The sequence below is a fragment of the Suricata suricatta genome, chromosome 4, assembly GCF_006229205.1.
Source record: "Suricata suricatta isolate VVHF042 chromosome 4, meerkat_22Aug2017_6uvM2_HiC, whole genome shotgun sequence".
Taxonomy (NCBI): Eukaryota; Metazoa; Chordata; class Mammalia; order Carnivora; family Herpestidae; genus Suricata; species Suricata suricatta.
In genome coordinates this window covers 130,111,535-130,126,351 of record NC_043703.1, presented here as the reverse complement: position 1 = coordinate 130,126,351, position 14,817 = coordinate 130,111,535, and the positions used below count along the sequence as shown (strand labels likewise).

The 14,817-nt window shown below is 43.7% G+C and overlaps 2 protein-coding genes across 12 annotated transcripts in view; one reads left to right on the top strand and one right to left on the bottom strand.

Moving 5' to 3' along the window:
* LOC115290709 overlaps positions 1 to 444 on the bottom strand; it is a 5,040-nt gene extending 4,596 nt beyond the window's left edge. The window contains exons 1-2 of the mRNA XM_029938537.1: positions 359 to 444; positions 170 to 249 (exon numbers count right to left, since the gene is read on the bottom strand). Coding sequence (XP_029794397.1) covers positions 170 to 249; positions 359 to 444 — 166 coding nt within the window. The remainder of the gene's footprint in view (positions 1 to 169; positions 250 to 358) is intronic.
* BCL2L11 (BCL2 like 11) overlaps positions 1 to 14,817 on the top strand; it is a 47,317-nt gene that overhangs the window by 1,596 nt on the left and 30,904 nt on the right. For 4 of the 11 annotated variants that reach the window (XR_003907962.1, XM_029937841.1, XM_029937837.1 and 1 more), the window contains exon 2: positions 1,242 to 1,636. Coding sequence is in view for 8 of the 11 variants with exons in the window: in XM_029937841.1 (XP_029793701.1) it covers positions 1,255 to 1,636 (382 nt within the window). In the remaining 3 variants the exon portion in view is untranslated. Of the gene's footprint in view, positions 1 to 31; positions 271 to 1,241; positions 1,637 to 1,777; positions 1,890 to 14,817 lie in introns of those variants that run through there. The other 7 variants (XR_003907963.1, XR_003907964.1, XM_029937839.1 and 4 more) reach the window with 4 other exon arrangements.

Sequence of the window (14,817 nt, the reverse complement as noted above, 5' to 3'; positions counted from 1 at the left end):
GGCGGCGGCGACGGCGGCGGCGGCGGCCGGGGCAGCGCGGGCCAGAGGCGCGGCGCGCGGAGCCCTCGGCTGCCCGGCGGTGCGCGGCGGCGGGTGGGCAGCCAGTGGTCTGGTCTGCGCTGCCCCGAGGGCTCTGAAGGCTAGTTCTAGCCTTTGTCTCCTGCACTACCTTCGTGCTGACGGTCGGGGGGCTCCGGGTCGGCGAAGGACGCGGGCAGGACGCCGCGCGGCCCGGGCTTGGACGCGACGCTCGGAAGGGAAGGGGCGGACGTGAGTTTCGGCCCGATTGCCTTCACAGAGGAGGGTCAATGGGGTGAAGGAGCCGCGCGCCTCGGTGTCGCTTAGCGTGTAGAGTTACTTGGGGACTTCGCAGGGGTCCCCGGGGACGGCTTTGGGGGACACACACCCCCATTTGGTGGTGTGCACCTCGCAGTGTGGGTGCATTCCGAAAAAGTTCTGTGGTGTTCGCGGCGGCGCGCTGCCCCCTGCGGGAGGAGGGGCGCCGCGGGCGGGGAGCGGGAGGGACCGCGGGCGGGGAGCGGGAGGGACCGCGGGCGGGGAGCGCCCGACCTGGGCCGAGCAGCGCTCGGAGTTACAAACTCTATTGTGACGCACTTACTACGACTGACGGCCCTTGCCAAACCTTCCCCAGACTTGCTGCCCTCAGCACTTTCGGCAGAACAATGGGGCCGGAGCGGGGAACGCGGCCAGCCGCCTGCAAATCGCTGCCTCTGCGCCCGCTCCTGTGCTCCAGCGCGGTATCTGATCCCGGGAAATCAGAGCCCGCTGGGAGTTTCCGACTTCTTCCAGTCGGCCCGGAGCAAAGAGCACGTGTCAATAGACTTAACACAAGCCGCTTATCCTAAAACGTGTGTGTGTATGTGTGTGTGTGTGTGTGTGTGTGTGCGCGCGTGCGTGTGTGTGTGTGTCCGTCCGTGTGTGTTAGAGCACCGGTTACACGTTGACGTTGAAATTGTATTTTGTTTGGTGGCAGGAAGTTTAGTCCCACTCCCTCTCTGCAACCCCCGCCCCCCGCAATGATAGAGATAACCTTTGTTGTTTTAGGTGTGTTTTTATTCTTGCTTGGCAAATGCAGAGAAATAATATGAACTAATGACTTAACGTTAAAGCGTTCGCTATTCTAAACATTTTAAAGGAGTCCGGCAAAGTTAGCTACATTTCATTACTCGTTACAGTTCTTGTTTTGCCTAAGATAATCTTGGTTTTTATTTTACTTGCAGAAAAAAAGACCAAATGGCAAAGCAACCTTCAGATGTAAGTTCTGAATGTGACAGAGAAGGTGGACAATTGCAGCCTGCTGAGAGACCTCCTCAGCTCAGGCCTGGGGCCCCTACCTCTCTACAGACCCAGCGGCAAGGTAATCCTGAAGGCGAAGGGGACCGCTGCCCCCAAGGCAGCCCTCAGGGCCCGCTGGCCCCACCAGCCAGCCCCGGGCCTTTTGCTACCAGATCCCCGCTTTTCATCTTTGTGAGAAGATCCTCCCTGCTGTCTCGATCCTCCAGTGGGTATTTCTCTTTTGACACAGACAGGAGCCCGGCACCCATGAGTTGTGACAAATCAACACAAACCCCAAGTCCTCCTTGCCAGGCCATCAACCATTATCTCAGTGCAATGGGTAAGCAATACCCCGGGAAGAGGTAGCTATGACGTGTGGTTGTTTGACTGTGGAAAGGCTGTGTGTAGCATTTACATTAAACTCCCCCCCCCTTTTCGATCTTTTAGAATTCTTTCACTGATTCATTCCATGTTTTGATAGGAATGGAGGATGTGTCAAATAAGACATGAAGCCAACATTGATTTTAAATAAGACACCCGGTATCTGTCTGTTGAGCAGTAAAGCTGAAATCCCTGCCTGCCTTCATTAAAGTGTATGTGTTGTTCTAACCTCTAAGACTTACTCGTTAACGACCCTCTGCTTGAAGGGGACTCAGTGAGATACAGCAAATAGCTGGAAAAAAACATAACTAAATGTATTAAGAAAAATAATGAGTCAAGTTAACCATTTTCAACAGTGACGTTTTAAAAACCTGACCTGGTTTGTAAAGGCAATACCAGCATAGAACCATGGAAATGGTTTGTTTTCTACTCCCGTTTCTCTTTAGGCTAATTCTGTTTGCTCAGAGGTTTTAGATAGAGTACTAGTAAGATTAGACTGTGGGTTTTTATTTCAGTGACGAAAGACTGTTTCAGGGTCTGAACCAGGAGGGGCAAACATAAATGCCCAAGAAAACCTGACCATACCATCAGAGCTAGCTTGTGGGAGCTAACTATGGGAAATTAGAGAGCATTTGCACTTTCTACATTGGAACTGCCCCCAACTGTGGCTGTGTGGGTGTGTGGTCTCAGAGTAGTAGTAGTTTTCCTATTGTATAGTGCAAGATAACCCAGGAATGCAGATTTTGATGCCAAATATCCTGATGTTTAGACACTGGCAATTAATTTAGAACTTTGAAAGCACTGTGCAAGCCAGATAAAACATCCACAGGCTAGATTTGACCCTTGAGCCCCCAGCATGTGACTCTGAGCATGTTTGGTTCTGGCAACGTTGGTAAGGGAGTAAGTCTGCATTGATTCAAATCACTCTCCCCCTTAATGGAAAAGGTTCATGTCTTGATAGGGATTCACCAAAATCTTGCTTCCCATTTGGACAGATTAGCCCTTCCTGTATTAATGAAATATAAGTTGGCAGCATCATTACTTAAGGATCCGGTACAGACAGACTCTGTTACAGTGTTGATTACATTTTTGCCAAAGGCTGACTGAAACGAGTCCTCAGGCTGGACATTTGATTGCTAGAACACAATGACAAATCTTCCATTTGTAGATACTGTGGGGCTCCATCTCCTGCTAATCTTCAGAGGGGGAAACCGCACAGGTCTGTCCCCGTGTTACAGAATCAGGAAACACCTCAGAGGGTCGGTCACTTGTCCGGTTGGGCACACCTGGGACATGGCAAGCAGAGATGGCAAACACACTGGGAGCCGTGCATATTGGCTAGGGGTCTCCTAAAAACTGACATCTACTTTATTAGGATCCCTCCTTAGGGAAAGGAGCTAGAAGTTATATTGCTACTGTTACTTTATTTCTTTTACCACCATCCTGGACTCATTTAAATCCTTGAAGTTCTCAGGGGTTGCAAACATTTATGGACCTTTAGCATTCTTGCTCCCTGAATGAGTGAATAGGGCTTAATATTAATAGTGTGTATTTCTAAAAACCTGTGTATTTTAAGGATCCTTTAGAAACCTTCTAGTTTTTCTCTGCAGATGTGTGAATCCACCTCAACGGGTGGTGGCTTAAGGCACAGAAATAGTTTATCTTACTTTGTTAACCAGAAATAGTGGGTGAGATAATGTATTTTTTTAGTATGTATGGTAACATACTGTTTAGTGAGATTATAAGGTAAGCACTGTTACTCCAGATGACAGATGTAAAGCTTTAGAGATCACAGCCTAAGTTATTAAGGAAAGTTATGTTTATACCTGTGAAGTCAAGTCATGGATCCTGAGGTGTAATTTTATAGTAGTAACTACATTCCAGTAGACTGGCGTGATAACAGAGTTTAATGCACAGGAGTAAATGATAAGTTATAAGGAGTTTGTCTGAAGTTAGTGCATCAAGGTAAGTTTTCAGCATGAAGTTCTGGGGAGATTTGTTTGTTGGAGTGGGGGATGAATGGGGGACTGGAGAGGACTTAGTCAGGTATGAGTTTTATTAAACTGAAGAAGAAAATTGACAGCCTTTGTAGTCTGCAGCTTTTTTCTCTGGTTATTCGTCTAATAGGCCAGCGCCTGAATACCACTGACATATGCTGAGTTGATAAAATTTGGTCCTATTCTCTTTGTAGTCCTGTTTCGTGTTCTTTACTCAGCCATATCCATTAAGATCTTCAATGAAGCTTTTGATAGTTTATTGCAAGATACATTTTTTCACAAAGAAGTCTTTATGGTTGGTCTGCCCCAGGGCAACACAAGTGCGAGGTTATAAAGAGGTTCCCCTTTGCCAGGGGCTCCTGCTCCTTCGCCCACAAAATAGTTTCTGCTCAATAGATGGGGCTAGGCAGCCGCGGGTCTTGCAGTTCTGTTCCTGCATCCTTGTTCTTATGAGAAAGTAGATTCTGGTCTGGGATGTATGGCAAGTAGATGTTTTATTTATTCTAGAAATGGCTTCCTATTTTTCTCTGTATCCCCAATTTTTCTGGAGATGTTCAAAAAATATTTTTTTCCACGAGAAGAGAGAGGGAGGGTTTTTGTTTTTGTTTTGCTTTTACCAACCAAATTGTAGTCTTCTTACACCTTGCCTCAATAAACTTAATAAATGCTCTCAGTGAATAACTGATTATTTTACTCAAAATCGTTGACAGGTATGGATTTCTGAGTGCCTTTGCCAGTGCTTATGCCATATGCATCGCATACTAAATTCTGCACAGGTTTGTACTTTGAAGGTGTAGTTACTGCTGTTGGAAATAAGGGTCAAGAAAGGTCAGGATGTGCCAGTGAATATTGTAAACAGGGTGAAAGCTAGGTAATTAACAGCTTTCATGTGTCAAATGCCTTAAACCTTACATTTGTTCCTTGGAACATCAGAATTCACAGGAAGGGGTTAATTGTGTTCTGTGTACTCCTGTACACAATGTGCACATTCCTCTCGCATACGGCAGTTATCTGGCAGACTGGGAACCCTCTGAAGAGAGGCATGGTGTCCTGCAGAGCCTAATGAGGGCCTGACAAAGAGGTCATGCCCAGGGGATACTCAGAGTTTGGAGTCTTGCCCATCAGCCTTTCCATAGAGCTACCTGAGGACAAATAGATTTCTAAAAAAGTCTAGTAGCAGGAAAAAGGCCCTGTGTTGTCCCACCCCCTCAATATTTTTAGTTATTTGGATCTAACTATAAGGTTTATCATGGGGGGGGACAGGTTTGAGATCTAGCTAAGTGTGGAAGCCATAGCTGAGTATTGTGCACTTAAGATGCAACTAGTCCAAATTGAGATGTGCTGTTAGTGTCAGTTCACCCTGGAGTTTGAAGACTTACTACATAAGATAGAATGTAAAATGTCTAAGCCGTGTTCCTATTAATGATACTTTGAGAGATTTTGAATATACTGGGTTAAATAAAAAATGTGGTTTAAAAAATTTTTTTTTAATGTTTAATTTTGAGAGAGAGAGAGTGAGCAGGAGAGGGGCAGAGAGAGAGGGAGACATAGAATCTGAAGCAGGTTCCAGGCTCTGAGCTGTCAGCACAGAGCCTGATGCAGGGCTCGAACCCACAAACCACGAGATCCTGACCTGAGCTGAGGTCAGACACTTAATCAACTGAGCCACCCAGGCGTGGCCCTCAAAGTAACCTTTTCTAAGTGTACAGTTCAGTAGTGTTAAGTGTATTCACACAGTTGTGCAACCCACTCCCAGGACTTTGTCATCTTGTAGAACTGAAATACTATACCCATTATCCACCAGCTTCCCATTTCCCCTCCTCCCAGCTGCTGGTAACCTTTTTATCTGTGTCTATGATTTGAACTGTTCTAGATGTTTCATGTAAGTGGGATTATACAGTATTGATCTTTTCGTGACTGGTTTATTTCACTTAGCATAATCTCCTCAAGCTTCATTCTTATTCATTACTAGACTTTCCTTCTTTTTTAGGGCTGAATAATATTCCATTGCTTTTATGCAACATACTTTTTTAATTCATTCACCCATCAGTGGACACTGGGTTGCTTCCATCTTTTGGCTGTTATGAATAATGCTGCTTTGAATATGGGTAGGCAGATATCTCATAGATTACTGTGTATTCTTTTTGATATGTGCAAATATCTCTTCAAAATCATGCCTTTGATTCTTTTGCACATAGACCCAGAAGCGGGATTGTTGGATCATATGGGAGTTCTATTTTTAACTTTTTGAGGAACCCCCACATGTTTTCCACAGGGATCACACCATTTGATATTCCACCAACAGCGTATGGGGCTCCAGTCCCTCCACCTCCTTGCTAGCATTTGTTTTCCTTTTTTTTTTTTAAACAGTAACCATCCAAGTGCAGTGATATCTCATTGTAGTTTTTTATTTTTCTTTCCCTGATGGTGAGTGATGTTGAGCATCTTCTCATCTGCTTGTTGGCTTTTAAATAAAAGATACGTTTTGTATTAATTTTACTTGTTTCTCTTTACTTTTTTAAAAGTGTTTTTTTGAGAAAAATGTCACCTTAGCTCTGTGGCTGGCATTGTGTCTTACCTGGGTGGGCAGCTTTGCAGATGGATGAACTAGAATGTTCAGCGGTGCTCTGGCCAGCCGGGCCCTATTCTTCCCACTCAAAGGACATCGTTTCAGTGCAGCTTACTCCTTTGGTTCTTTTTGTTGATTTTAGAGTGAAAGTAATTAACCTAATCTTGTAAGCATCTTAAGTAAGCTTTTCTTTTTGATAGCTGTGTTCTTCAGGCAAACATAAATATCATTTTTGTTTTACCTTTTTTGAAACTCCATGGTACGTGTAGGTTTTGGAAAAAGTAGAAGGTGAGATGTTGCTTCTTTGTCTTCTTTGCTGGAAACCCAGTTCTGGCTCCTAGCCCAGCCTAGTTTTGGACACTGAGAGAAACAAACACACTTGACAGCCTCTGAGTCCCGGGGACAGAAAGTGAGAAAAGTGAAAGATTTTTGTTTGTTTGTTTGTTTTACTGGTTCCAAACAAACCTTTAGTAACTGATGGCTATGTAGACAGTTCTGAATTTTGTATCTTTAAAAAGAAAACACTTTTTATTTTAAGATAATTATAGATTTACATGCAATTGGAAGAAATAATACAGAGATCCTGGGGCGCCCACCTGGTTCAATTGGAAGAGTGTGAAACCTGGATCGCGGGGTCATGAGTTCGAGACCCATGTTGGGTGTGGAGATTGCTTAAAAATAAAATCTTTAATGAAAGAAAAAAGAAACAATACAGAGATCCTAATATGCCCTTTACCTAGTTTCCGCCAGTGGCAATATCTTTCGTGGCAGTACAGTGTCACCGCCTGGAAGGGACAGTGATGGACTCCAGCTACCTCATTCACATTTCCCCGGTTCCACATGTACTTTGTATTGTGTGTGCATGTGAGTGTGTGTTCACTGCTCTGCAGCTTTATCAGACGTGGAGGTTTGTGTGGTCACCACTACGGTCAGGATACCGACAGCAGAGTTCTAGCCCAACGGTTCCTTTTTTACTACCTTTTTAAAGCCACAGCCACCTCCCTTCTGCTCCCCAACCCCTGACTACCAGTAATCTGGTCTCCCTAGCTCTGCTTCTGTCACAGGTGACCTTTGATGAGCTTTTCTGCTCAGCATAATTCTATCGAGATCCACCCAGGATGTTGTCTCTATCAATAATAGCTTGGTTTTATTGCTGAGTAGCATTCCACAGTACAGTGTACCTCAGTTTATTGACCTGTTGAAGGACATTTGAGTTGTTTGCAAGTCCTGGTAGGGACCTGGCATCGCGGGCACTTGGGGAGGGTTAGCCAGCCCGCACGGCATGTCATGCATTATGCCCTGGTACAGCTTCGGGCAGCCTCTAGTTGAGGACTGAGGGCACAGGCTTCCTGAAGCCTCCTCTTCAGGTGACTGGCCGTGACGCTGCACCATGGCCACAGACTGCCACTGTGTACAGTCTCCTATGGCATTTTGCGTATACATTAGTTTTCATTTCCAGAAGTGCAGCTGTTAGAACATATAGTAGTTTAGTTTTTTAAGAAACTGCACAACTGTTTGCCAGAACGGCTGTGCCATTTCACACCCGCATCAGCAATGGGTGAGGGGGTTCAGTTTTTCTAAATCTTAGCCAGCATTTGGTGTCATCACTAGTTTTTTTTAGCCATTCCAACACATGCCTCATTATTGTTGTAATTTGCGTCTCCCTTCTGGCTAATGACGTTGCCTGTATTTTCATGTGGTCCTTTGCATGTGTGCGCCCTCCTCCGTGAAGTGGCTGTTTCTGTCTTTTGCTCATTTTCTAATTGGATTGTTCGGGTTTTTAACTCCTTCACTCTCGTTTTGAGAACTTGTACACATCCTAGATTCCTGTCAGATTTGTGATTTGCAAATATTTTCTCCCACTCCATGGTTTGTCTTTTCATCCTCTTCCTAGAGCAAAAGTTTTAAATTTTGATGAAGTCCAGTTCCAATTTTTCCTGTTGTGGATCATGTTTTCAGTGTCATCTAAGAACTCTTTACCAGGTCCCAGGCCCCAAGATTTTTGCCTAATTGTTTCTTGTATTGTTTTTTTGTTTTTTGTTGTGCTGAAGATTTTATAGTTTGACATTTTACATTTGGATCTATGATTCATGTTAATTGTGTTTAAAATGAGAGGTGTAGACCCATGTTTATTCATTTTGATTATAGGTACCCACTTGTTCCTTCACAATTTATGAAAATAATATTAACCTTTTTCCACCTGCTGCTAACAATCGAACGCCTCCCGAATGAGGGGCACCAGCCCTCTGCACCGTCAGAAATCCATACATAAGTTTTCATTCCCTCAACTTGACTACCGTTTGGCTAGTAAGTGCCTGGTTTTGACTGGAAGCCTGAGCAATAATACAGTCGATGAACCCATATTTTGCATGTTATATGTATCATATGCTCAAGTCTTACAGTAAGCTGGAGGAAAGAAAATATTGAGGAAATCATAAGGAAGAGGAAATACATTTACAGTATTTTACCATATTTATTGGAAAAAATTCACCTATAAGTAGTCCTGGTTGTTTAAGGGTCAACTATAATTGCTTTTGCATCTTCCTTAAAAACCAGCATGTTTTTGTGGCTCTATTTCTGGGTTCTCTTTGGTGTTCCACTGAATTATATGTCTGTTCCTCTGCCACACTGCTTTCATTACCCTGGTGACAGACTAGGCCACCCTAATGGATAGTGATTCCTCAGATTTTATTCTTTTCTCCCCCCACAATTGTTTTAGCTAGGTCCTATGCCTTTTCATCTGTATTTTAGAATAAGCTTGTCTCTGCGTACAAAAACCCTGCCGGGGGCTGCTGTAGGAATTGTGTTAAACTTACAGGTCAGTTTGGGCGAGAATTTGCACCTTTACTATGTTGATCCATAAACAGAGGTCTCTTCAAGTATTTAGGTCTGTAGTCTTTGTAATTTTCAGCATACGGATCTTGTACATGTTTCCTTAGACTTCATATACTTGGGAGCCATTACTAATGGTGTTATGTTTTTAAATTTATTTTCCAAACATCCATTTTTAGTAAATAGAAATGCCATTCATATTTGTGTGTTCTTGGATCCTGGAGCCTTGCTGAACTCAGTAATTAGAATTTTTTATAAATTTCTTGGGAGTCCTATGTAGACAGTCATGTTATCTGCACATAGGAAGTTTTCTTTCTTACTTTCTGATCTGTGTGTGTTTTCTTTTTTTCTTGCCCTATTACACTGGCTAGAACTTCTATTACTATGTTAAATGAGAGTGCGGAGAGCAGACGTACTTGCCTTGTGGGAGGGAAAGCTTTCAGTCTTTAATCATTGAGTGGAGCATTAACTGCAGGTGTTTTGTAGATGATCTTTAAAAAGATGGGGAAGTTTCTCTTTATTTCTGGTTTGCTGACAGTTTTTAGCATGAATGGAATTGGTGTTGGACTTATTCGGCATCAATTGATGTGAATGTGTGAGTTTACTTATTTTAATCTGTTGATGTGGTGAGTGACATGATTGATTTTCAGTGTTAATGTACCTTGCTTGCCTGGGATAAGTCCTTGGTCAGGGTATAGTTCTTCTCATGCATTGCAGGATTAAATTTGCTAATATTTTGAGGGTATTTGTACCTGAGTTCCTGAGAACTATTTGCCTGTTGTTTTCTCTTTAGATGTTCTGGTTTTGATCAGGGCCTTGACAGTGAATTGGGGAATGTTCCCTTCTCACTTTTCCAGAAGAGATTGTGTAAGATTTGTATTAATTCCTTAAATGTTTAAATACTTAGAATTCTCCAACGTGAATATGTAGACCTGAAGATTTCTTTCTTGTGTGTGTGGGGGGGGGGTGTCTTTAAATTACAAATTCAGTTTTCTAGTGTTTGTAGGACTCTTCACGTTGTCTGTTTCATCTTGGTGGAATTTGAGTAGTTTGTGATTTTCAAGGGATTGGTCCATTGCTTCTAAGTTGTTGAATGTTGGGTGTATAAAGTGTTTATACTGTTCCCTTATTATCTTTAGTGGATACAGGATCTGTTGTGATAGCCCATTTCATTCTTGATATTGGTGATTTATGTTTTCCTTTTTTTTAATATATTTGTTTTTGAGAGACAAAGACTGCATCAAAGTCGGGGCAGGGGAGGGGCAGAGAGAGAGAGGGAGACACAGAATCTGAAACATGAACCAGGCTCTGAGCTATGAGCACAGAGCCCGATGCAGGGCTCGAACCCATGACCTGAGCTGAAAGTTGGATCCAAGCAACTAAGCCACCCAGGTGCCCCTCCAATATTTTAATTTTATCAGTCTTTCTGGAAGTTTATTGGTTTTATTTTTTTAAATCATCTTTTTTGTTTCATTCATTTACTCTCTTTTCCTGTTTTCAGTCTTATTGCTTATTATTTATTTCCTTTAGTTTACTTTGTGTTTGTCTTTTCTAGTTTCATGAGGCAGGAATTTGGAGGAGTCATGTTTTGAGACCTTTCCTCTCTTCCACTCTAAGCATTTAGTGCCATAAATTTTTCTTCACCACTGCTTTAAGTGCATCCCACAGTCTTGGTGTATTGTGTTTTCATTTTCATTACAGTCCTTTTTTTGTTAATTGGTTTTGTCCTTTTCACTGACTTTCATGTGTTTGTGTATTTCCTTTGAGATTTCCTCTCTGACCCTAGATTATTTACAAGTGTGTTGTTTCATTTCTGAGTGCCTGACAATTACTTTGTCTTTCTGTTGCCACTTTCTTGTTTGATTCCAGTACGGTCAAAGAATATATTATGTATGGTTTCAGTTCTTACATTTATTGAGGTCTCTTTTGGTAAATGATTCATGAGTGCTTAAAAAATATCTGTATTCGGCTCGTGTTGGTTGGGGTGTTCATTATTAATTGTTGATTAGATCTGATTGGTTGGTTGTTCATTTCTACATCCTTGCTCATTTTCTGTCTGGTCATTCTGTCAGTTGCTGAGACAAATGGTATTGAAGTCCCCAACTGTAATGATGACGTGTGTATTTCTCCTTTTAAATCTATCAGATTTTGCATCATGTATTTTTGAGGCACAGTGGTTTGGGGTTTACATATATTGACTTGTTAATATATTCCTGTTGGATTGATCCTTTTTATCATAAAGTTTACTTTATGTGACGTCAAGATAGTCACCTCTGCTTTTTGTAAAAAATAGTAATACCATTTTCCTGGCATATTTTTTCCCACATCTTCAGATAATACTGTTTAATTCACTCTATGAAATCTGTCTTCTAAATGGTAAATTTAGATCATTTACATTTATGGTAATTGTTACTATGTTAAGGCTTAAGTCTTCCATTTTATTGTCTTTCTGTTTCCTGTGTGTGTGTGTGTGTTTTCCTAAACCTCGGTGACTCAGTTGGTTTAAGCATCTGACTCTTGATTTGGGCTCAGGTCATCATCTCGTGGTTTGTGAGTTTGAGCCCCCACATCTGTCAGTGCAGAGCGTGCTTGGGATTCTCTCTCTCTCTCTCTCTCTCTCTCTCTCTCTCTCTTTTACTCTTTCACTCTCTCTCTGCCCCTCTCCCCCAAAATAAGTAAATAAACATTAAAAATAAAAAATTAAATCAAACCAAGTAAACCTTACTGTGGGTTATTTGAGCATTTTTTAATGATTCCATCTTGATCTATTTCTAGTGTTTTTTTCTTTTAAGATTATATTTTTCTTAAGTCATCTCTGTATCCATCATGGCACTGAAACTCACAGCCCTGAGATCAAGAGTCATATACTCCACAGACTGAGCCAGCTGGGTACCCCTGTTTTAAAATACATTGTTTAGAATAACTTCCTTAGGGGTTGTCTTCTTATACAGATGTAACTTGTTAGGATCTATTGGTATAAGTGGTATCAATGTTTTTTATTTCACCTGCAGTGTAGATGCCTTACATCCCTGAGGTCCCTTTACCTGTCCCACTTTTCGAATATAATTGTCTTTTTTTTTTAATGTTTATTTTTGAGAGAGAGAGAGAGAGTGTGAGCACGTGTACATGTGCTCAAGTGGGGGAGGGGCAGAGAGAGAGGGAGACATAGAATCTGAAGTAGGCTCCAGGCTCTGAGCTGTCAGCACACAGCCTGATGAAGGGCTCAAACTCATAAACTGTGGGATCATGACCTGAGCCAAAGTCAGATGCTTAACTGAGCCACGCAGGCATCCCTCAAATATAGTTGTCTTAAACATTTCCTCTGTATGCACTGACTACTATATCTGATGGCATCACAGATTTTTGCCTCAGTATAACAAGCTCATGAGAAATAGGCCAGTTTATTGTATTCACCCCTGTCTTTTTTCTGTTTCAATATTCTTTCCTTTCTGAAGTTCTAAGCCTTCTGTTATTATTCCCTTTCTGTTCAGAGGACCTTCTTTAGTCATTTCTTAACAGTAGGCCTGCTAGCAACAGTCCTTACTTCCTGTATTACAGAGTGTTTGTGTTTTCCCTTCATTCCAGAAGGCTATTTTCATGGGCTATAGGTTGTTGTTTGTTTGTTTTATTTTTTTCCTAAACTTAAAAGACATGCCACTTCCTTCTGGCTTTCATTGTTTCAGATGAGAAGTCTGCCATCATTCGAATGTTCTAGAAGTAACAAGTCATTTCCATCTGGCAGCTTCCAAGGGATTTTTGTTTCTGGTTTCCAGAAGTTTAATTATGTGTCTTGGATTTCTCTGGGTTTATCCTCTTCGATGTTCACTCGGTTAAATTTGCGGTTTTAGGTTTTGTGCCAAGTTTGGGAAGTTTTCAGCCATTATGTCTTTGAGTATTTCCTCAGGGCCTCCTCTCTTGGAACTCCGGTGACAAGAACGTGTTTTTGTTGTGGTCTCGCAGATCCCTGAGACTCTGTTAGTGTTCATTCTGTGTTCTCGTTTTAGGCTGAGTAAATTCTGTGGATCGAGCCTCGTGTCTACTGACCCTGTCGCCTGTGCTTCCCACTCTATTACTGAGCCCAGCCAGTGAAGTTCGGGTCTTTTTTCCCTCTTTGTGGTACTTTTCAATTCTAAAATTTTTGCTTCCACCAGGTGAGGTGGAAGTTCAGATCCTACCTCGGCCTTGCTGATACTCTCTGGCAAACCTGGAGCACCAAATTGCATGGCTTCATTTGAGTTCATTTGAGGGTATATGCTTGGTTCCCCACAGCTGCTGCTGACACCTGGAAGGCGGAAGTGGTGGAGGGCTGACTCCTGGCCTGGCTTCTGCAGGGTGGGGGCTGAAGCTCAGCTCCTCCGCTCCTTGTTTACGCCAGAGTGCAGGCAAGAGGTGGAATACCAGCCCTGCCTCTCCCACCCTGTTTCCCGCATGATGCTGGTTGTCTCTTCCCAATCATTCTCCTTAGTGCCAGGGCAGAGTGGAGACCCAGCGACCCACTGGGCCTCATGGACTCCCAAGGCTGGGGTGGGCAAACCTATGTTCCTGCTCAGCTCCCCGTTGGGCCTTCCCACCAGGGGTAAGGGAAGTGGTGTGCTGACTTGCTCTGACTTGTTCTGTCTCGTTCTCACTGATGCTCGGTGGGGGTGGAGGCCCCGCTTGTCACTGAGCCTGCAGATGGGGGGTACATGACCGCGTGTGTGCACGTGAAGTGGCAATGGACCCTGCCACGTGCCACCTCCTTGCTGCTTAGTGGGGGTCAGCTTGCTGCTAGGCCCTGCTGATGCCACCCTGGAAGGGGAATCCGCACGGTCGGCTTCTACTGGCCAGGGGATGAGAGAGAGCTATCCATGTGATTTCTCCAACACCACCCTGGCAGGGCGGCAGGATTGGCTCTGCCTGCTTGTGCTGGGCAGAGGTTGGCAGATTGGCACCCTCTTCGCCTGCTGATACCACCTGGGGGCAGGAGCAGAGCGCCAGCACCTCCCACCAAGCGAAATGGGTGGATGACCACCCCTGGCCTGGCCGCGCTGACACTGTGGTGTTCAGCTGGGGTAGGACAGGTTTTGCCAAAGCGTTTTCTGTTGCGAGGCCACCCTTTCCCCAGTACTTTAGCTAGGGAGAACATGCTTTCCAGGGAGCTCGTTCTGTCTGTGCCTAAGGGAGACGTCTGCAGCACCCTGTCTGGGATATAGGGGAAACAATGAGGAAGCCGGGGACCTCTCTGCCATGTCATTCCCCCATCCCTGGGGTCCCCAAGCAGCCTACTTTCTTCTTTCCCTTTCAGTATTTAAAAAAAAATGTTTAGGGGCGCCTGGATAGCTAAGTCGGTTAAGCATCCAACTCTTAATGTCAGCTCAGGTCATGATCTCATGTTCATGAGTTCAAGTACCGTGTAAGGGTCTGCACTGACAATGCAAAGCCTGCTTAGAATTCTCTCTCTTCCCCTCTTTTTCTGCCCCTCCCTCACATGCATGCATGCTTTCTTTCCAAAAATTAAAAAAAAATTTAATGCTTATTTATTTTGAGAGAAAAAACAGGAAGGGCAGAGAGAGGGGGAGAGAATCCCAAGCAGGCTCCATGCTGTCAGCACAGAGCCCAACTGGGGCTTGATCTCATGAATCAGGAGATCATGACCTGAGCCAAAAGCAAGAGTCAGATGCTCGACCGGCTGAGCCACCCAGGTGCTCCTAGCATTTTCTTGTCTGTTGTGTTCTTCCTAGAATCTCTAAAGGCTGGACCTGG